The sequence below is a fragment of the Labeo rohita genome, unplaced genomic scaffold, assembly GCF_022985175.1.
Source record: "Labeo rohita strain BAU-BD-2019 unplaced genomic scaffold, IGBB_LRoh.1.0 scaffold_90, whole genome shotgun sequence".
Taxonomy (NCBI): Eukaryota; Metazoa; Chordata; class Actinopteri; order Cypriniformes; family Cyprinidae; genus Labeo; species Labeo rohita.
In genome coordinates, this window is record NW_026129854.1 from 440920 (window position 1) to 464620 (window position 23701).

The 23701-nt window shown below is 36.3% G+C and overlaps 2 protein-coding genes across 3 annotated transcripts in view; both read left to right on the forward strand.

Annotated features, from left to right (window-relative positions):
- The first annotated feature begins 4294 nt into the window (after positions 1-4294).
- timp2b (TIMP metallopeptidase inhibitor 2b) lies at positions 4295-13620 on the forward strand. Its single transcript, XM_051105133.1, has 5 exons — positions 4295-4626; positions 9692-9792; positions 11733-11841; positions 12299-12423; positions 12519-13620. Exons 1-5 carry the CDS (start codon positions 4500-4502, stop codon positions 12714-12716), a joined length of 660 nt encoding a protein of 219 aa, XP_050961090.1. The 5' UTR covers positions 4295-4499; the 3' UTR covers positions 12717-13620.
- A 2847-nt stretch (positions 13621-16467) lies between these two features.
- Positions 16468-23701, forward strand: part of usp36 (ubiquitin specific peptidase 36) — a 32494-nt gene continuing 25260 nt past the window's right edge. For both annotated transcript variants that reach the window (XR_007827317.1, XM_051105128.1), the window contains exons 1-2: positions 16468-16603; positions 22767-23028. Coding sequence is in view for 1 of the 2 variants with exons in the window: in XM_051105128.1 (XP_050961085.1) it covers positions 22776-23028 (253 nt within the window). In the remaining variant the exon portion in view is untranslated. The remainder of the gene's footprint in view (positions 16604-22766; positions 23029-23701) is intronic.

Genomic DNA, 23701 nt, shown 5'->3' on the forward strand with positions numbered 1-23701 from the left:
GTTTGTGACATAACTCCTTCCTAAGGAGCAGCTTCCAGACAATCCTAATATGGTCAGAGAAGTCCAGGAGGGAATCAGAGTGGACGCGGACTGCGGGCGAAGTGGCAGTTTAGGTCCATGGAGAGGAAGAAGAACTGGACACAAGGGCAGAGCAGGAAACCAAGGTGGCACATGGACAGGTGGCCAGGATGATGCAGGAAGCCAGGACTGAACTGGTGGAACAGGAAGCCAGGGCGGAGCTGGCAGATCAGAAGGTCAGGGTGGAGCAGAAGACCCCCATGGCAGAGCAGACAAGACTGGAGGTCCCAAAGACGGGGCAGAAGACCACCAGGGCCAAGGCGATGGAGCTGAAGACCATAACAGCAAAGCAGACAGGACCAGAGATCCCCATGGTGAAGCAGATAACCACCAGGGCAGAGCTGATGGAGCTGAAGACCTTCATGGTGAAGCAGAAGACCACCAGGGCAGAGCTGACGGAGCTGAAGACTTCCATGCTGGAGCAGAAGACCACCAGGGCAGAGCCAATGGAGCTGAAGACCTCCACTGAGAAGCAGGCAGAACTGTAATAGAGAGCACAGAGAGGTTAACAATGGCCTCTGTTGCCATAACAGGACCAGCAGACAGTTTAGGGACAACCTCCATGGTCATGTCAAGGCAGGGACAGAGTTCAGGGATGACCTCTGTGGTCATAACAAGGCAGACAGAGAGTACAGGGATGACCTCCGTGGTTGTGTAAGGACAGGCTGAGGATCCAGAAACAGCGGAGACGAACTGTGGAGTGGGACAGACAAGGGATTTAGGGATGCCTCCGTTGCCGTGACAGGGCAAGCAGAAGGTTCACCGGTGATCACTGTGGTCAAGACAGGACAGGCAGGAAGGTCAAGGATGGCTTCAGTGGTCGAGACAGGACAGGCAGACAATGACCTGGAGTAGATGCTGCCTCGGGTGCATCTGGAGTGGACGCCACTGGATGACCTGGAGTGGATGCTGCCTCGGGAGCATCTGGAGTGAACTGAGGGATGATGGCCACCCATACTAACATCAGTGGTGGGTCATCAACTTGGAAGCCAGCCAACACAATGATCAGGAATACTGGATGCAGGGCTCTGGTCCGGCAGCCATGTTGTGAACTGGTTCTGGTGGGGGAACCACAGGAAGGGAAGATGCTGAAAGCACAGGACTAGCGGCCCTCATCACTGGACATGCTGGTGATCATGGTGGGCCAAGCTCTGTGGCCACCGCAAGTTCTGTCATGAAATTCTAGATGGTGCAAGACGATAGGTCTAACTCAATCTGATATAATTACATCATAATTCACATGGCGCAGCTGATTTCGCATCAGCAGCCAATGAGCTTGCTTACTTGGCTAATGCTTGCTGTAGCAGTTGCAGCGTGCTTCAGAAACCCTCCTCCTTCCACAGCTCCACCTGTATAGATCTGCTACGGGGCAATTTCACGTATGTAATATATGGGGGTTGTTTCATATATGTTATATGTGCAGCAGCAGTATTTCCTGTTATTGCCACGCAAAACTCTCTGATGGCTATCATGATAGAACTGCTTTTGTGGGGAAACAGCTTGTCACTTAGCAAATACCATGTTTTCAACATATAATCTTCAACAGCTATCCACTTTAATTACCATAACTGACAATGAATTTCACTTGCTTAACTGTACTGGCTCAGAAATCGCAAAACGTTGTTACTGTAATGTTTACTGTTATATAAAATCCCATAGACACATTTATATAATATTATTTATATCAAGAGACCAAATATAATAGTGACTTGGTAGTGGGCAACCACCTAGTATTTCCCTAGCCACTGTGTAATAACATCCTGGAAGCAAACCACATCACCCTAGCATTGTGGAGGAAAATTTAGCATTTTTTTTATATATATATTCAGAAAATGTAAAAATGTAATTTACATAAAGTGTATGATTGTAAATCTGGTATTCCAGGCAAAATATCTACAATGAGCAATGACCATTTTGCCACACTACAGTGTAACTGAGCAGCCACCAAATCATAAAAACTAACATTCTGTTCACTGGAACCCTTTACAGACATTTGTTATGACGTACAAGTCATGAAAGACACCATGGCTTCTCAAACTAATAAATGAAGGGTGAACCACAATAACACATTATGAGGAAAGGGATTGTTTAACTCACATTTTGTTTTTAATTAGATTTAAGGGAAAATGACACAGAATTACTTGATTACTTTGAAAATTCCCCTTTATTACAAGCAACAAATGGCCTAGCTCATATTAGGACTAAGAGGGTCTCCCTCTCTAAATGAAAGTAGAGCCAGACATAGCTTTAAATGGTAAAGCGTGCAGCATTGTCTGATTTTGTAATATTTCCCCTGTTTTAGTGGTGACTGCTAAGGCATGCATCACTGAAGAAAGTCTCGAGGAGAGAGAGAAAGGAAGGAGTGGGTGTAGGACCGAGTACTGACCAGCAAGTGCAGAAGTGTTTCCCTGATTCTGAGGCAGCACTGCTGCTTGTAATTTCAACAGGGAATTATGCAAGATGGACTTCCTTCATCGTCTTTCAGCTGTTCTGAGTTCCTTATTTGTCTTAACATATAGAAATAACAGTAAAATAACAATGCAGCCCTGACAGACAGCATTCTGTTGTCCCATGTCCAAATGAGTGCATTATTTCTCTCATTACATTAAATTAACTTTAAAATTAACTGCTTACACTGCCGTTCAAAGGTTTGGAACATTTGTAATTTTTTTTTTTTTTTTTTTTTTTTTTTTTTTTTTTTAGAAATCTTTGCTGTTCATCAAAGCTCCATTTATGTAATCAAAAATACAGAAAAAAGTAACATTTTGAAATATTATTGCAATTTAAAATAATATTTTATTTAAATATTTTAATATACCTTAAAATAAAATTTATTTTTGTGAATTTATTTCAGTGTCACATGATCCTTTAGAAATCATTCTAATATGCTAATTTATAAAGTTAATAAAAGTTACAAAGAGCAGCATTTACTCAAAATAGAAATTATTTTTGAACACTCCAAGTCTTTACTATCACTTATCCATTTAAGACATCCTTTCTGAATAAAAGTAATTCATTTCTTTCAAAGAAAGAAAGAAAAAAAGAAAGAAATTTCTAACTTTGATCGATAGCGTACAAAATATTTCTATTTTAAATAAATGCTGTTCTTTTTAACGTTTTCTTTTTATACATTTTTATATTCTTTTTATGTTTTATTACACAGGAATAAATTCTATTGTAAAGTATATTCAAATGCAAAACCACAATTTTGCATTTTAATAATATTTCACAGTATTACAGTTTTTCTGTATTTTTAATCAAATAAACACAGCCTTGATGAGCAGAAAAGACTTTTAAAAAAGATTACAAATCTTACTGTATACAACAGTATACACATTGAAGGACTTTTTTTTTTTTTTTTAACATTTTAACATTTCAAGCACAGAGACATGGGAAATATCGTTCAGCTACTTTGAAGGGCACCAAACCACATCTTAAAAATGATAAATTAATCATAAATCAACAGAATAAAAAATGACAAAAATACGGAGCACATTTTTTCACGATGTTAAATAAAAGATATAATGAAATAGCTAGCGATTGTAACATAGGTTGACCCTAATACGGGAAGTATGGGAAATTCTGATGGATAAACACAAAATCTGAAACTCTCTTTTGCGCCATGATCAAATGAACTTTGTGACCTGAAGCGCCAACGTCAATCATGCGAGCGCACGTCAAACAAGGGGAAGATATTAATCTCGTTTTGTGAATAAAGCATAAAATTTAAGAATGATTAATAAATAAATAAATATATGAATCGTAGATTTATAGACTAACGACAAGTTACATTAAAATGTCTTATTCAACTGTGTAGGCAATTGTTTATTAAATTGTTGCATGCTGGGGTTGTTATTTCTAGTGTCCCTTTTTATGCACATATATTAATAATACATAACTATATTAATTATTAAGATAATAAGGGGATGCGATCAGTAATTATGCTAGACATTAGTAACTGTTTAATAATGGGAAGTCAGTGGTCATTGTGAGGTCAAGGAGTACTAAACGTCAGAGGCTCAGCATTGCCCAATTCTGTCTCTGCAATATCATTAATTCACAATATTACTCATATTTTAGTCTGGTAACGTAAAAACAGAGACAAAATATCAATAAATTGCCTAAACAATGAGGGCATGATGACTAAATCATCAAAAAAATCTAAGGCAAAAAATCTCTGAAAAAGGTGGGAGGAGCTCAGATGCGTATAAAAGCAGGGCCATTCAGACGGAGCAAACACTGTCCTGACATTCCGTACATTCTCATCAGGTTAGCACTTTCTCTCTTGTCAGGTTTTTGTCTGGTCCTTTTTTGAAGTCAGTGTCTCAAAGGCAGCCTGTCTTCGGAAGCAACTTGATTTTAGGAAATCCACTCGTCTGTTTCTCTCCGCATTACTCGTGAAGACTCCGTTCCTCGCTCCAATGAAGATGAGCCGCTCTCGCTGTGTTCCTCTGCTGCTGTTAGTGCTGTGCGGAGCCGCAGAGTTTGCCGAAGCCTGCAGCTGCTCTCCTGAACATCCTCAGCAGGCGTATTGCAATGCGGATGTCGGTAAGATTCCATGCTTTTAACTATTTCATATCCAAAACCCCGTTTATATGATGCTACAAGACAGCATCTGACAGCTTCTTTTATACAGAAACATAAATGTTTAATACAAATGAAATACAAACTTCTAAGTGATGATTTTATAGAGTAGCCTATATTACTTTTTTATTCAGACTGCAGTCAATAGTATTTCATATTTCAAACACCAAAGGAAACCATGCATAAACCAATTTAAGTAAGTGACTTTCTGCTGGGATGTTATAAGAATAGATTCATTGTGCCTTTACTATATTCCACATCCTGTGGAAAGGCCTTGTTTTTTAAAGGCAGAAAATTCTCAATAAATATCAGCTATTAATTGGATAGACAGAACAGCTGATATGAATTCTAATACCTCTGGGGTCAGAATGTTAAAAATGTTTATGCTGTTATTAATATAACAGGGCTCTCAAAAGGGCACAAAAGTGCCTGACATGTTTTCCATCTTGAAAACCGTGTAGTATTTTTAATTCAGTTCACTCTAATTGTAATATTCGAATTTATTACTGTAACACTTTCTTTTTTACAGAGTCCTTGCGACTCATTACACATACCTACTATAACAGAAACGGTAAATTATCTATAATTACAAGCAACTAACCCTAAACCAAACCCTAACTCTATAGTACGTTCATGTTGTTGTTGTTAACGGTGTAAAATCACAATATAGTTCTTTGTGTGTGTGTGTATTAATGTTTCTAGATAGTCCAATGAATTAAATACCATAGATATGAAAGGTACTTTATATCTTATTTAAATATTTTCTTTATTTTTTTGGAGTTACACCCTAAACAACAACAAAAAATAACTGGGTTCAAAACAACGAAGCTCTGGGCGAAAAATGTTCAACCCAACCTTCTGGGTAGTTTTATTCAACTCAACTATTGTTTAAAAATGACTGTATGGTTGGCTTAAAACGAACCTTCAGTTAATGAACTTAAATGATCAAATCTGACACATAATTACTAAAGGTATTAGTAATAATCAAAAGGTGAACATTTATTAATAAGCCATTAAATATAGGGTTTACTATTATTACTAATAATTACTAAAGCATTAATAAATGTTCATTTATTGAACATATAATAAATGCTAATTTCTAACATATTTTGGGTTCATTTTAAGCAATAGCTGAGTTCAATAAAACTACCCAGAGGGTTGGGTTAAATATTTAGCCCAACCGCTGGGTTTGTCCATATTTCACCCAGCATTGGGTCAACATTTTTTAGATTCTAAAGGATAAGACTATTCATAACAAATTACTGACGAGTCTTATATTATGTAATAGCTGAGATAAAAACAAAAGACTCAATGCAATCAAATAACATTATTCCACAGTTCTGACGTTAAACGCTAAACATTGTAGAAAGGCGGTTATGGTGTTAAACGCTGATTGGATGAGTCACATCATAAGTCATTATAAAACAATTCAACACACCTGTTCAATTCTATATAACAGTACATTGAGGTGTGACGTTACTTGGCAACAGTAAATTAACACAAGACTAGCCTTCACATTGTCTTTAAGACATACACCCATTAATAACAAGTTCTGCTAATTCTTAACACACATCCTACTCTTTATATTTGCATTATTCCATTAATAGTCATCACATAAAGCAGTTTGATATCTGTGCAGATATGTGTTAGAGTACATCACACTTGGAAATATAATAACACTGAAATGAAAAGAGAAGAATCTCAGGCCTAATTTTAGCTGCGCTGTGTCACGCTGTGTAACCTGCCTCTGATCTGGCGGTGACACTTTGACCTTCAGTGTCTCTTCAGTACCCTGCCATTACATGACCTATGCGTTTTCCATTGTTTGTAGTGGCCCTCTGATTAAAACCTCTTTCAACAGACTGATTACAACTTCAAAAATTGAGAAAGCATTGCCACATGCTAGCAACATACTGTGGTTGGCCTTTGACGTTAGTTAGACGGTCATTACATGACTTGGGATGGTGAGACTTGGGTTACTGGAGTCAGTCGCAGTCATGGTGTATCCGAATCACCGCACACCCACCTTTGCGTTTAGTGATTTGCTGAAAACAACATCTGGTGCCCACCACAGGAATTGCCAATCTCATTCAATGTATGCGGCACCGTGATGCTGGCTGTTTGAAACTCCCACAAGACCCTAACCAGATTCAACCTTTTTGAGTCAAGTCATGTTTATTTATAAAACACAGAAGACAATAGTGACATTATTCAGCTCGGTTTAGTTTAACGTTGATTCAAATTAGTCTCAATGTTGTAAAGTTCATTATGAAACAAGTTCAGCTGTAAAGCAGCTCTACAGGAGACAGTGGTGTCATTATTCAGCTCAAGTCTGTTCAGTGTTGATTCAATTTAGTTTAATAACAGTGTCAAACATATAATGACACCACGCACAATGACCCTCAGGGGAAAAGTTGTCAGTTGTTAAACGTGCTGTTTAAACTCTTCCCGCAGTAGTTGTTTAGAGCTGACTTGTAGATTCCCCTGTACATGTGTACGGTATTCCACGTGACCTTCGGAACCCGTAAATGAATCATGTGGAGGGCTCCCGTTTCCCCTCACATACCTGGAGCTGAAAACAGCACCCACACTGTGTGTGTATCTTCCGCCTCGGTGTGGAATGAATGTGTGGAAAAGGGAGGCTGTGATTAAACCAGCATAAACCCTGTGTGTGTAGTTACTGATGAGAGAGGCATGCCTGACTTGAGACTGGGATCCTGTGGGTGTATTTGGCATTCTGAGTGTGTGGCCAATAGAAAAGACGCTCTGTGTTTGGGCCTGAATGTGCGGACGGTATGTATGGGCTCTCTGAAAACTCCAATATAGGTCGGGAGGTGTTTTATAGGGAAGTTTTATCTCTCTTATTCCTATACACTACCATTTAAAAGTTTTGGGTCAGTAAGACCGATTAATGTTTTTGAAGGAGTTCTCACTCTAAAATGTGGATCTCTCAGAAATCATTGTAGTATGCTGATTTGCTGCCCAAGAAAAATTATTATCATCTTATTATTATCAGTTGTGCAGCTTCTTGTTTCTGTGGAAGTCCACATGGTTCAAAAGAACAGAGATAGTTTGAAATAGACATATTTTGAAACATTTACAAATGTCTTTCATGTCACTTTTGACCAATTTGATGCATCCAGATGAATAAATATAGTAATTTATTCAAATCTAACTGACCCAAAACTTCTGAACAGTACTGTAGTATATATTAGTGTTCCATAAGCAAAAAACAGTAATATATAAATTCTGATTTATTCTAAAAATGATATGTATTAAACTTTAGTTATTGTCCCACACTGTATATATAACACAAACTCTTGATAGATAGCACAAATAAAGCAGCTCATGGGAAATTTTTTATAAATAGATTTGTTTTTGTAATTTTAAAAATGACATGAATTTATGTTAAAAGAGATACTTTTACAGACCAGAATTTGAGGAGTAAAGTCTTTTGACAGGTCCTAGAAACACAATGTTGGGGAAAGTTACTTTTAAAAGTAATGGATTACAATATTACATTACTCCCTTACAAAAGTAACTAATTGCATTACTTTTTATGGAAAGTGATTCTCAACTGGGCTGGTGTTGCTAACAAAAAACAAATTAACAACTGTAACACTCTTATTTCAACAATTAAAAAAAACAAACAAAAAACAAATGATGTTGAACTAGTCATTTTTGCTTATTCGTATAGTTGAATTGGATTGGACATCGAAGGACATTTATGGACACTGGACATTCATGTTTGCGTAAATGCGTGTTCAGTGTTGGGGAAAGTTACTTTTAAAAGTAATGCATTATAATATTGAGTTACTCCCTTAAAAAAGTAACTTATTGGATTACTTAGTTACTTTTTATGGCGAGTAATGTGTTACGTTACTTTTCTGTAACTTTATCTCATCTGGGCTGGGCTCGCTTGCATGTTTGTAATATATAAAAGTTATATTTTTGGCAAATGTAAAAGTCCTTTACACCAAAAGTCAAATGAATAAGCCTCAGGCATGTTCATATTTAGCATATTTAGTCTAGAACTACAGTAAGCATCATGTTTACACAGTGCACACAACACCTTTCAACATGTGGACAGGAGAGCTGTCAGAAAATACATTTGAAACAATGTAACTGTTGTTACTTATTTGAAAAAAGTAACTCAGATATTTTATTGTACATTAAAAAGTAATGCTAGTTACTTGAAAAAAATGAATCTGATTACGTAACTCAAGTTACTTGTAATGTGTTACCCGCAACCCTGTGCATGTTACATGTAATCTAGAATTACAATAACCATCATGGTTACACAATGGACACAGCGCCTCTGCACTTACTTCCCGTTCCTCTCAACATGAAAACAAGAGCGCTTGCAAATCAGTAAACAGGAAATCAAGTCAATTTTTTGTTGTAAAATCGGAGAAGTAATCTGATTGTGTAACTTGAGTTACTTGAAATGATTAACCTTAACACTATAGAAACCACATGACACTGCTCTAGAACCCCTTCAAAACATCAGAGCAACTGCATAGCAGCATGCTATCGGCTTTTTAACACACAGCAATGTCTTAGCAAGGCACAGAACACTGTGAACCGCCCAGCAATGCTCCAGTAACCACCTTAGCAATGCAGAGTAAGGAAAAATCATTTGGAAAAGCATGCAATCCTGAATTTGCTTATTAATGGAGAGATGAATTTGGACTGAGCATTTGGTATTTGTATGTCAGCAGCTCTATGGGGAGCAGGCAGTGTGAGGGTGGAGATAAAAGCAGCAGGGCGAGCAGGGGGCAAGCTGCCTGCTAAGAGTCAGACTGCTGACTGGCTTCCTGAATATCAGGCTGGGAGCACATTCCTCGCACTGCCCTCCGCTAATCAAATACTCATGTGTCTCTATACACACAACACTCAGCACCTGTAGTATAGAGCAGAATAACAGCAGCTAGATAGGTCATCTTATTTCAACTTTCAGGTTAAATGGTTTACATTTCAAGTTAAATGGTTTATGTTTGAATGGGGTTTTCTTTCCTTGTCTTTCCAGTCATCAGAGCCAAAGTAGTTGGACAGAAGGAGGTGGTCACCGGAAATGATGCCTACGGCAATCCAATCAAAATGATCCGATATGATGTCAAACAGATAAAGGTTAGTGGAGAATATTTGTTTTGTTGTTATCCACCCATCCTACACTGATTTCATAAATTAATGAAGACAAACTCAAAACTCTAGTGCTGTGTTGGCATTATGTCAGACTTGTAAATATGACATGAATAACATTTTGAAGCATGAATGCCGGTTTGAGCTGGTTTAAGCTGGTCAAGTGCTGGTCCTAAGCTGGTGCTAAGCAGGAGCTAGTTGCTTAGGATCAGCTAAAGACCAGCTTAAACCATCTTAAACCAGCAGTCATTCTTCAAAATATACTTAGCGAGCATATTGTTTTTAACAGGGTACACTCCTAAAAATAGAGGTGATTCACAATGCCATAGAAGAAACTTTTTTTGTCTAAATGGTTCTATAAAGAACCTTTAACATCTGAAGAACCTTTCTGTGTCACAACAGGTTCTTTGTGACGAAAGAAGGTTCTTCAGATTATAAAAAGCTTAAGAAAAATAGATGGTTCTTCAAAGAACCTTTGACTGAATGGTTCTTGTGGAACCAAAAATGGTTCTATGGCATCGCTGTGAAGAACCTTTTAAAGCACCTTTATTTTTAAGAGTGTAGCGGCAGTAACACATCAACAACTTACATTCGTTTTCAAACAAATTAGGAGTACAGGAGCAGATCATTTATTATTAAAGACTTATTTTTGCACAGTTCCTTGTACATTACTATGTTATAACTTCAAAACAAAATTTGTAAAGTAATACATTTTAATGTTTGTATAATCAGCTCCATGTGTATGGCTTTTTTGGCATAGTAAACTTGCTCGAAAGCTTACCTGGTACAGCATTGCAATTGCGATGCAAAGCGCTTTGGTATGAACCGGTGGTTGTGTTAGACTTTAACATTGTCCGTCACTTTGACAGACGGGCGTAAAACAACAGTACAAAATAACAAAATAAACAGTACAGAGTGTGCCTCCCATCCAATAAATTGCAATAGACTAATCTCTGTGCTTTGCTACTTTTAATATGAAACCAAGTCTCAGATTTCAAACTGTGTCCATTTCATTAGGAAATTCAAGCAATAAATACCGTTTGGGTGCTCTTTAATGTGGCATGATAGATCGCTGTAGCTAAAGTGGGTAGGCTACTCGGCTGTGCGTAATCAAATGCATAGCACAACATTCGTGACAGTTTCATTTTTGTTCTGGATCCAGTGCTCTGCTGCCACACTGGAGCACGCTCGCCACCAACTGGACAGGTGTGGAGATTACAGTTTACAATAGATCACCCTCAGTGTAATCTGTCAAAGTGATGGACGGCTTTCAGAGTTTTCCATCACTGATAAAAAAAATTCTGTCAGTGACGGACAGTTTTCGGTTAAGGCGAATGGTATGAACACAAGTCACAATAAAACATCTTGTAGAAAAAAGCTAAATAGTATGGTTGCTTGAGCAAATTTGTTTGCTTTTATTAACACTATCAGTTAGGTTAAGTATAGGATTTAACTAACACTAACACAACGTTTTATATTGAAACTGCTGTGATACATACAACAACCATTGTAAACACTGTAAAAAAAAAAGTTGTTTCAGTTTTAAAAAGCAAGTTCATGCTGCTCAACTCAAAAGTTTACTCAACTCAAATATCCACATTTTCACGTAGTACAACCTAACATTTCATGTTGACTTAACTTAAAAAATGAAGGCAGCATTTTTACAGTGAAAAAACATTGCTAGATTCGCGTTCATCAGTTTTGGGTAAAACTAAACACTCTTTTAGCCACCACTAACTGGACATTTCACTTTGAAAACATCACAAGATGTTTAACATAAACAATCTAATATCATTTCGCCACAGGCTTATTTTTCTAATGAGCCTGGGTTGCCAAAATGAATGTGTGATCAATTTTGTTGTCAATGATACCAAAAGTGAAACCCAAAACTCTGTTTATTGACTTCTTCATGCCATTTTCTTTACTAGATGTTTAAGGGACCTGATGGAGAGATTGACACCATTTTCACCGGCCCCTCTTCAGCTTTGTGCGGAGTCAAATTTGAGAGCAATGGCAAAAAGGAATACCTGATTACAGGTAAGAGTGAATTAACATATTGTGGAGAACAGTATTCAGGAAATACACTGTAAAAAAATAAAAAACACAATTTGTTGAGTCAGCTTAAAATAATTTGTTACCTTGCTGCCTTAAACTTTTAAGCTCAGTCAACTAAAATAAGTTTATTCAACTTGAAATGTTAAGTTGCAGTAAGTAACAACTTAGATATTTGTGTTTGCTAAACTTAACAGATGGGTAAGTAACCCAGCTGCCTTAAAATTTTAAGTTGATTCAACTCAAATATCTAAGTTGTCACTTAGTAAAATTTAACATTTCAAGTTGAATAAACTTTTTTTGAGTTGACTGAACTTAAAATTTTAAGGCAGCCAGGTTACAAATTATTTTAATTTGACTCAACAAATAGTTTTTTACAGTGACTATTTCCTGTAGAATCTGCAGCATCTTTATACCAACACCATTTCATTAATCTCCACAGGTAATCTGGATTCAAACGGCACATTGCGTATAAATCTTTGCGACTACATTGAGTCTTGGGAGACAGTGAGTATGACACAGAAGAAAAGCTTGGGTGAGCGCTACCAGATGGGCTGTGATTGCAAGGTATTGCTGTCTATCTATCTATCTATCTATCTATCTATCTAGTCGTGCTTCTGTCTTCATGTTCTCACAGCTCTTCTCCTCTTGTCTCTGTGCAGGTTGTCCAGTGTTCCATGATTCCCTGTTCCATTAACGACCCCACAGAGTGTCTTTGGACTGACTGGGTGCTGGAAGGAACAGTTCAGGGCACACAGGCTCAGCATTACACCTGCGTTAAGAGGAGTGACAGCAGCTGTGCCTGGTACCGTGGATCTGCCCCACCTAAAAAAGATTTCATGGACATTGAGGACCCCTAAGCAAGTCCTCAGCTTGATCGCTCATTCAGAAAATCCCCCACAACACAGCTTACCTTATCTTAAACTCACAACTTAATTCTGCAAATGCATTCTAGAGCTCATGAAACCTGTCAAGGACATGTTCGGATCACCCCAAATTCAAAAGAAAAAGATATAGAGTAGATGGTAATATTTTTGTATAGATGAATGAATTTAAAAAAGATAATGAATATTTTGCATAAAGAAAATAAAGCTTAAAAGGATATAAACATGCCTGTCCTCCAGATACTTTTGTTATGGTATTGTGGATATATACTCTCTAGAATTACAAACAAACTATAAAGTAAAACATCTGAACACGCTATGTTGGGGTGAGAATTATACTGGAAATATAATGCACAGTCTAAACTTTTCTTTTGATTTTAGGGTGAATTGTGATGAAGAAATTTCTGTGGCATGACAGGATGCATACATTTGGTTCCATGTTAATATATCGAGTCAATCTTACCTCTAGTGTTAAATTATCTTTATGACAGGCAGAAGTTTCTCTTAAGCACTTTGAGAACCCAAGTGTTTCTGTTATATTTTTGTTCTCCAATAAAGAGGAAATTGGTTACAAGGTTACAACATTGTTTTTCAGTTCCTCAAGCACAGCTTGAGTAAAATGTTCTTGATCTTTTATGTTGTCATTTTTATTCTTGCAATGCAAAGCAGACTGAAGTAATTGTGTTATAAAGGTTATGGGACAGATGATTAAAAGGCTTTGCAGACAGACTATTTCATGTCACAATTACGGAGAAATTACCATCATAAAGAAAAAAAAAAGCTCTTTTTTTATTTCAGATACACAGTCAAATCTTTGGACGCACTTGACTAAAGTTGTGTTTCTCTGCTTAAATTAAATTATTTTTTACACACACACAAACAGACGTCTTTTGTGTTATTTCATAATTTTGACTTAAGTCTTATTTTAAAATGGAGGAATAATAGTCAGAATCAGTAAGTGTGTCCAGACCTTTGCTTGGTAGCAAATGAATTGAGTTCATGGGTGTGTAGGGAATGTAAATGGTCAGTACGATGTAAATTCTATACTGTACTGTGCATATAGCAACATACATAGATCTGGCAATAATTTATGTATTTTGTAATATATACAGGATTTTCTAATTTATATCAAAATGATTCCGCTTTGAATGTGTCCAGAAAATATATGCGGTGTTTTTCTGTTTTATGTAAGTTGAAGTGGTTAAATTTGTGAATGCTATCATTTTATGACTCTGCATTCTTCACGGCAATCTGCATTATGTCTAGTAAGGCTTAGAAATGTTGTAGAAATTGTTTTCCCCATGAAACTTTTTGTACATTTATGTTCTTTCCCTTAGTCCTCTGACAACTTTTTTGAAGTAGTGTAAGATTTCCAGTGCTGGAACCACTTGGGAAGACTTGTTGAGAGATTTGTTGAGCCTTTGCATGCCTTTTAAAGCTTATTGATACTTACTGTTATAACTGTTATGATATTCATGAATAAAGGAGCAGAAATGTCCACTAAACAGTTCATATTTTTTCATTATCTCTTCAGTAATATACACAATTGTATTCTCGTGTTTGTTTTTGATGATGTTTCATTTAAAGAGCTTTTAAAGAAAAGATTGTTTACGGGTATTATCATAAATATTTAAGTCACTATTTTGCATAATGTTCCAACTTATCACAGAATCACAGCGCGCATTGCGACCCCTAGTGGTACTGTTGTTGTTTTTCTCTTATGATACTTTGCAGTTTTATCCATTTTTAGGAAGCATCTTTAGGATCACTATACTGTCTATAACTTATTCCTTAGTTCATTCATTCCTTTGTAATTGCCCTAAAGAAAAACATAATTCATAGCATAAAATAAGCCATGTCATGGTGTTTTTAATAATTTTTTTTTTCAAAGACCCCTTCATATGTTGGTCCCCTTGCGATTGTGAATGACTCTTTTAAAATATAAACCAACTATGCAATAAAATTTATACTGTGTAAGGAAAATCATAAATCAAATCATATATATATATATATAAACAAAAACTTTTATTTTGATTAATCGCAATTAATCGTTTGACAGCACTAATATATATATATATATATATATAACATAAAATATGTTATGTTTATATATTAAAATGATATATCTCAATTATATGAATATAAATTTAAATATATACATGTAAATACATAATATTTTCGAAATATTTACTGTATGTGTGTGTATTTACATATACACACTAAATATACACAGTATACACACATGTAAACAAAAACTTTTATTTTGGATGCGATTAATCACGGTTAATCGTTTGACAGCCCTAATATCCACACACACACACACACACACACACACGTTTGTTTTTGTGAATTGTGGGGACTTTCCATAGACTTCTATAGATTTTATACTGACAAAACGATATCGTCTATCCCCTAACCCAACCCTAACCCTAAACCCACCCCTTAGAAAAAACATGTTTGCATTGTTACATTTTCAGATAGACATCATTTACTATTTTTAATAATTTTTTAACATTGTGGGGACCGCTAAAAAAAATTCAGGTTTTACTAACCTTGTGGGGACATTGGTCCCCACAATGTAGCAAAAACAAGTATACACACACACACGTTTGTTTTTGTGAATGTGGGGACTTTCAGTAGACTTCTATTGCTTTTATACTGACTAAACAATATTGTCTAACCCCTAACCCTAAACCTACCCCTTATAGAAAACGTTTGCATTGTTACACTTTCAGATAAACATCATTTACTATTTTGAATTTTTTTTTTTTTTTTTTTTTGACATTGTGGGGACACATTTTTACATTTCAGGTTTTACTATCCTTGTGGGAACATTTGGTCCCCACAATGTAGCAAAAACAAGTACACATATGTGTGTGTGTGTGTGTATGTGTGTGTGAGAGAGAGAGACCCTGGACCACAAAACCAGTCTTAAGTAGCATATTTTATATATTTAGTAGCAATAGCCAGCAATACATTGTATGTGTCAAAATTGTCCAATTTTCTTTAATGCCAAAAATCATTAGGATTTTAAGTAAAGATCATGTTCCATTAAGATATTTTGTAACTTTCCTACTGTAAATATATCAAAACTTAATTTTTGATTAGTATTATGCATTGCTAAGAACTTAATCTGGACAACTTTAAAAGTGATTTTCTCAATTTATTTATTTATTTATTTTTTCCACCCTCAGATTCCAGATTTTCAAATAGTTATATCTCGGCCAAATATTGTCATATTTCCTTATTACATAATAAACCACACATCAATGAAAAACTTATTTATTCAGCTTTCAGGTGATGTATATAAATCCACCCTTCTGACTGTTTTTGTAGTGCAGGGTCACATATTGTCATTGTACAAGAAAAAAATGACCTTATTAATTTGTGTGTTTTTGTATCTACGTTGTACATCGTATAGTATACAGTATTTAGATACATAATCCCGAAAAGAATCTGCATAACGTTTTTTTATAACCTTGTCAATCCACTATTTACCAGCGCCATCTAGCGACTCAATCGGTGTCCACGGAGCCCAGTTTATAAATCTGTGCCAACACAGTGCAAGGCAGCCCTCCGTCCGCATATTCCGCGTGTAAACAACGCATGAATTGAAAGGGTCCATGTTAAAAGTTAGACGGCAATCGACTTCCGTTCTCTGATTGGACACTACAGCTATGAATGAAGTGTGTCGTCAGAGCCGTGCTCAATAGTGATTGGCCGCTCCGTCACGTCAATCACGCGTGTACACGCCCTTTTATAATGCAGCATGGGGGAGAGAACGTAACAAAATGAAGGCTTCGTAGCGGAATATAGTCTTAACATCAAAACAGATCAAACGATTCGCGATCATTCACGGATGGGTACGTATGTAATGTTATTCGCATGCGTTAAGAGGCGAATGATGGACGAATTTGCTTTAGTTCTTTAGAAAACGCCTGTATGAGGGTTAAGAGCACATTGCAGCAATATGAACGCCACGTTCGCTTTGTGAGGCGGCTCAGCTCAGGAAGTCAAGTCTCTTATATCTGCTGTAAACATCCAGCTGGCCGCAATCATCGTCGCTACGTTTTACAAACGAATACTCGATTTTGCAGAAACGGCGGGGGCTGTCGATGAAAATGCCACTGTTTACGCTAAAGTAGCTTGTTAGCTTGTACCTAGTGTGACTAGCAGCTCATATGGGATCTAAACCAGCGACTGCGTCGCGTATTCTGGCACTAACAGCGCAAAACACTGTCTGTAACTTACATTGACAGTAATAGTGCAGTCTTGTGGTAAACAACCGAAAGCTAAGTAACAGAGTTATTGATCATGATGTCCTTGATCAGCAGAGGTTTCCAAATGCACTGAATTTCTAAGAGCTGCATCGTAATAATCTCTAATAAGTGCACTGTGAAGCTAATAGAAATACTGTAAATAACCTGTCAGATGTCATTTGCTGACGGCCTCCACCCGAGCTAGTTTACACAGAAGGGTGAAGTGGGTTTTTATCATTTGTAGTTTTTATTATTGAACTTTGCGTTTTATAAACGTGTGGATATTGTACGGCATTATGGTAGATGATACGTTTTTAAGGCCGTGTCTTAAAAACCAGCTGCCTATCTAGAGCACACTGAGGCTTCGGTTGGCGCGTGCTGCACGTGCATGTAATGGCCATTCCGCTGTGGAAGTTGCTGAAACACCATTTGATCATTTGTAACCTGAACACACAGAGAAACGGTAAGCACATTTAATAAAGTAGAAGCTGGAAACCCGACAGCTAAAACGTAATAGTGGTTAGTATTACTAGTTAAGTGCCATATGACATGAGTCCCCTTTGGACACGTGTTTTAGCCGGAAATACAGTTTAGCCATTACGTCAGCGTGATACTGTACCATTGATGTATATGGATAGCTAATGGCGGTAAAGTAGTGTTTTCAAGTTTTAAGTTTACTAGTAAGTACGGCTCAGTAAGAATACCACGCTCTTTTTCACGTAGGCTTTCAAAATGACACAAATGGGCAGTTTTGTACTATATAGTGTGTTCTTGCTTTCATAGTTTCTAAATTCTGTGACCCTAGACCACAAAATCAGTCATAAGGGTAAGTGTTTTTGAAATTGAGATTTATACATCAACTGAAAGCTGAATAAATTTCCATTGATTTATGGTTTGTTAGGACAGGAAGATATTTGGCTGAGATACAACTATTTGAAAATCTGCAATCTGCAGATCAAAATATTGAGAAAATCACCTTTAAAGTTGTCCAAATGAAGTTCTTAGCAATGCATATTACTAATCAAAAATTAAGTTTTATATATTTTTGCAGTTGGAAACATGTAACATGATCTTTACTTAATATCCTTATGATTTTTGGCATAAAAGAACAAATTATAATTTTGACCCATACAGTGTATTTTTGGATTATTGCTACAAATATATCCGTGTTACTAAAGACTAGTTTTGTGGTCTAGGGTCACGAATACATTATTAAATTAAATAAGTTGTCTGTTATGGATCAGTGGGTGTAAATGATAATTTATTGTGTTCATTAATTACTCACCCTCATGTCGTTCCAAACCAATAAGACGTTTGTTCATCTTCAGAACACAAATTAAGATATTTTTGATGAAATCCCAGAGCATTCTGACCCTGCATAGATGGCAACGCACCATAATGGAGATACAGGGTGACTTGGAGAGAAAATTTGTTGAATAAAGTTGTTGTTTTTGTTTTCTTTGGGCACAAAAAGTGTAGCTTTGTAAAATTACAGTTGAACCGCTGATGTCACATGGACTGTTTTATCGATGTCCCACTATGTTTCTGGGCCTGGGAATATTTCAGTTGCGTTGCTGCCTATGCAGGGTCAGAAAGTTCTCAGATTTCATCAGAAATATCTTAATTTGTTTTCTGAAGATGAACGAAGGTCTTACCAGTTTGGAACGACATGAGGGTGAGTAATTAATGACAGGATTTTAATGTTTTAGGCGAGCTATCCTTTTAATGGAGTTTGGACACTCTTTACTGGGGCACGACCCCCAGTGAAATACCACTGTGCCCCAGAAAAATATGGAGGTGTTCGTGACCATATTTAATCAGTCGTCATGTGACTGATTAAATATGGTCATTAACATCATATACACATATATATATATATATATATATATATATATATATATATATATATATATATATATGTCGGACTGTATAGTCCGAACTAGCAATGCCAGATTATTTATGCTTTTGATCTAAATGGTCATACAGGATTGCAAAAAGGTCTTAATTTGTACCTGGTTTCATTTTAAATGATTTAGATATTTAATTTTTTAATTTTAGTGGTGGTTTCTTGCACTGAAGTAGTAACAGCATACTTTATGAGAGCTTATATCCATAAGCTTGCAAATGCCTGCTATCAGTTGTCAGCAATGAAGTGGCTCTTTATTGTGCTTACAGATGGTAAATGACTCTCTGCTGCAGGGAAGGACAAGTATGTCCATATAATGGTATCAAAATATGAAGTTTTGAAGGGAGACCTACTGAGGAAAGGCTAGAAGCGTTCCTGGTCTGGAGTGTGTTTTGTGTTTGTGTGTTTAACCGTCAAATGATTTACAAGCTTCGTTATTAAAAATTAATTGTATTGATTCTCCTCATCTCTTGATTTTGACATATGCTTGTTAATTATTCATTTGTATGTTAGTCATGTTGTATTTATTATACTAAGTTATAAATCATTCTAGCATTAAAACGTAATATTTATCCTTGAGGTTTCACTGTAGTTTCCTTGAGCACAGTTAAGTAAATGTGGATAACATTAATAGAATCTCAGTACAGTTAATTTTACCGTCTGCTGTTGAATATTTGCATGTAGTATTGGCAGTGAAGAGATGCCCGTGAGAAATAATGTCTTAATGCACACACGCTGCACACAGGCGCAGGTTGTTACATCACTGCTTTTGGCTGACCGCAGCTCGTGCAGGGCTGTGTCACCATTAATCGCAAGCGCACATGAAGGTTAGTCTGCCCTTGTGGCTTTGATGCATGTGCAGCCTGCTTGCTGCTCCTCTGCTCTGTACGTCAGCAGTAGACCTGATGAGTAAGCCCATGCAGGACCAAACTCAGCCTTACTGTTCTTCTGTGTCCTGAATGCACCAACGGGTGCATCATATATTTTATGTCCTGAAGATCTGATAAGACTTATGTCTGCATAAGGAATTACAGCCACCTAGAAGAGATGCTTTGTGATTATTTCTAAAAGAACTGGGTTATGATTGATATTTTGAGGCTAGGAGCTGTTTTATGTCAGTTCTAATTTTAATATCTTTGTTCTTAATTCAAAAAGAACGAAAAAAAAAAAAATGAAAGTTTGCTAAAAAAAAAAAATTACTCATCCTCAGGTAATCTAAGATGAGTTTGTTTCTTCTTCATAACTGATTTCTGACCCTGGACCACAAAACCAGTCATAAGTAGCACGGATGTATTTGTAGCAATAGCCAAAACATACATTGTATAGGTCAGAATTATTATTATTTTTTTTTTTAATGCCAAAAATCATTAGGATATTAAGTAAAGATTATGTTCCATAAAAATATTTTGTAAATTTCCTACCATAAATGTATCAAAACTTAAAAAAAATAAAAATAAAAAAATACATGTTTGATTAGTAATACACATTGCTAAGAACTTCATTTGGACAACTTTAAAGGCAATTTTCTAAATATTTAGATGATTTTTTTCACCCTCAGACACCAGATTTTTCAAATACTGTCCTATTTTAACATACCACAAGTGGAAAGCTAATTCAGCTTTCAGATGATGTATAAATCTCATTGTCAAAAAATTGACACTTATGACTAGTTTTGTGGTCCAGGGTCACATTTGGAGACATCGCTTTCTCATCAATGGATCCTCTGTGGTAAATTGGTACAATCAGCTGATTTAAAAAAAAAAAAAAAAAAATCATCACAGTAATCCACACCACTTCAGTCCAACAGTTAATACTTTATGCATGTTTGTAAGAAACAAATTCATCATTAAGATGTTTTAACTTCAGACCGTTGCTTCTGGCTAAAATACAGATCTGCTATCTATAAAACTGCCTTCTCTAGTGAAAGTCATCTCGTCTGTATCAGGAAAGAAATATGCACAGACCTGGCACCATTTAGTCAAAACAGTTCTGAACAAATATGTTGATGGATTTTGATGTTCGAGAGCAACAGGGAGGAAACGTTTATGACTTATTGACTCATATTTTGGCCAGAAGCAGTGGTTTGAAGTTTAAACATCTTAAAGTTCACTTCTAGAATGATCGCTCTTCAGCTGCAAAGAAATTATGTAGAAATTACGTTTTTTGTTTTTTTTTTATAGGAAAACATTCCAGGATTTTGCTCCATATAGTGGACTTCAGTGGTGGCCAATGGGTTGAAAGTCCAAATTGCAGTTTCAGTGCAGCTTCAAAGGGCTCTACACAATTCCAGCTGAGAAATAAAGGTCTTATCTAGCGAAATGATTGGTCATTTTCTTATTAAAAAAAAAAAAAAAACTGTATATTTTTAACCACAAATGCTTGTCTTGCACTAGTTCTGCGACACGCTTAGCGTTTTCAGCTTGGCATTTCAGTTCAAAAAGGTAGGGTAGGGCGAAAAACATGTCATGTTCACCTCCAACTTCAAAACTGTCCAACGTCATTGTTTTACTCTTTTGTAACATTTGCTTTGAAAGCACTGAGGCGGTGCACCTACGTCGCACGTGCGTGATTATGTAATGTGTGAGGTCGAGCTACTGTAAGATCAGCATTTGTGGTTAAAAAGTATATATTTTTGCAGTTTTCTGGGAAAATGACAGATGGTTTTGCTAGATAAGACCCTTATTTCTTGGCTGGGATCATGTAGAGCCCTTTGAGGCTGCATTGAAACTGCAATTTGGACCTTCAACCCATGGCTACCATTGAAGTTCATTATATAAAGAAAAGTCCTGGAATGTTTTCCTTAAAAACCAACTTAAGAAAGAAAGGCCAGAACATCTTGGATGACATGGGGGTGAGTAAATTATTAGGAAAGTTTCATTTTGGGAGTAAATTAATTCTTTTATGACGTATTTGTTTCTTACAAATGCGCAGCTTTTCTCTTCACATGATGTGAATTGATAGACTGGAGTCCTGTGAATTAACAGTTTTTTTTGTCAGTACATGTTAGCTCTTGAAATATAGTGCACGGAAACTTTATAGTGCTTAATGATGTGTTTGTTGTTTTTATGGGGCTCAACAATAACAGCGTAGTATACGCATAGTATCGGATTACCCCGATCTGACGAAAAATGCCAGTATCGGAGCGATTTAAACAGTGTGGTGGTTTTTATAATTATTTTTATAAAATAAATTTTAAAGTAATTGAAAAAAGAATAAATGTGTGTATGTATATAATTGTATTTAATCTGCTGTAGTGCATTTATTGCTGTGATTATTATGCAATGCATGCATTGATGCAAGATACATTCTAAACCATTTGGATGCTCTGTTTGTTTCTGTTGCATCAAATTCAGTTTTTCCTCAAACGCAGTCACAGCAATATATGATAGGTGTGCACTTTTCCCTAGTAGCAGTGCTGTATCTGTTATGCAACATCACAACTGCCACGTTCTAACTGTTCACCTATTGGATTTAGTTCAGACGCAGTGCTTAGATGTTACATTTCATGTAGCTTTAGTCAAGGCTTGTGAAAGCACTGCTAATGCAGCCTTGTGGTTTTTGACTGAATGGTGCTTTGTGTTGTTCCTGGTGTCTTGATTGGTTTGAGCAGCTGTACAAGCTCATGTTTATCAAATTGTGGCTTGCTCGGTTTGCCAGTTTCATGATAAGTTGGTGTAAACTTGAAGCTGTTATTCTAGAATAGGTTACTTGTCAACGAGCTGGTTAGATATGTCCCATTTGTTGCTGTGGATGGATGTTATACTTGCTCTGAGGAATTGGAAATCATTGGTTTATTACAAGTAATACTGAAACTTCTGGCTAACTAATCATTGTTCTTTAATCTTTGTTTTTCTTCATCAGTGACACATAATGCCGATAGTTGACAAGCTCAAAGAGGCCCTGAAGCCGGGCCGCAAGGACTCCAGCGATGAGGGCGACCTGAACAAGTTGTTGGCTTCAAACGCTAAGAAAGTGCTTTTACAGAAAATCGAGTTTGAACCTGCCAGCAAAGGCTTCAGCTACCAGCTGGAGACCCTCAAGACGAAATATGTGATCCTGAATCCCAAGAACGACGGAGCATCGGCACAGAGACCGACTGAACCTGCTCAGATTAAGAGACAAAGTAAGATCACCAGCACGTCTTGAGGCTTACAGACCTGAAGCCCACTGTTGCAGTACATTTCTCAGGGATGTTTTTCATTAACTTTTTTTTTTTGAGTTTATAATTGTCAATAAGGATTTGTATTTTCATAAATGTCATTAAAATTAACAATCAAGAGTTTTTATGTCATTAGATTCAGGCTGAGAATGTTGTGCTCCTCTGGAAAACTAGTTTTATTCATTTGATACCCTTGAAAAAAAAATCTTCTAATGAAGTTAATTCATATTTAAGATAGATTATCCTTAAAAATTAAATGTTTCGTTTTTGTCAGAAATTTTAATAACTCAAGTGTAGTTTTCACCATTAAAATAGCTGGCATGGTGTTAAAAAACAAACAAAAACAATAGATAGTGCTAAAACAGTAGTAATATTTAACAGTACTTTTTTGTTTTTGTTAGTAAAATCAGGCCAGTTTTCACAAACTCAGGCTAACACGCCTTCATTTGTAATTTCATTTATAACCTTCAATTTGTAATTTGGTGAAATTACCTTTGGTTGTTGGTTGCATTAAATTGCCGATCAAGTGTATTCCTATTGAAATGACTGGATTTAGTCTTTAAAAATTTGCAGGACAATGTTAAATGCTGTCACACCTTAATTATGAACCAAATCCCATGTGCACATAGTTTTGATA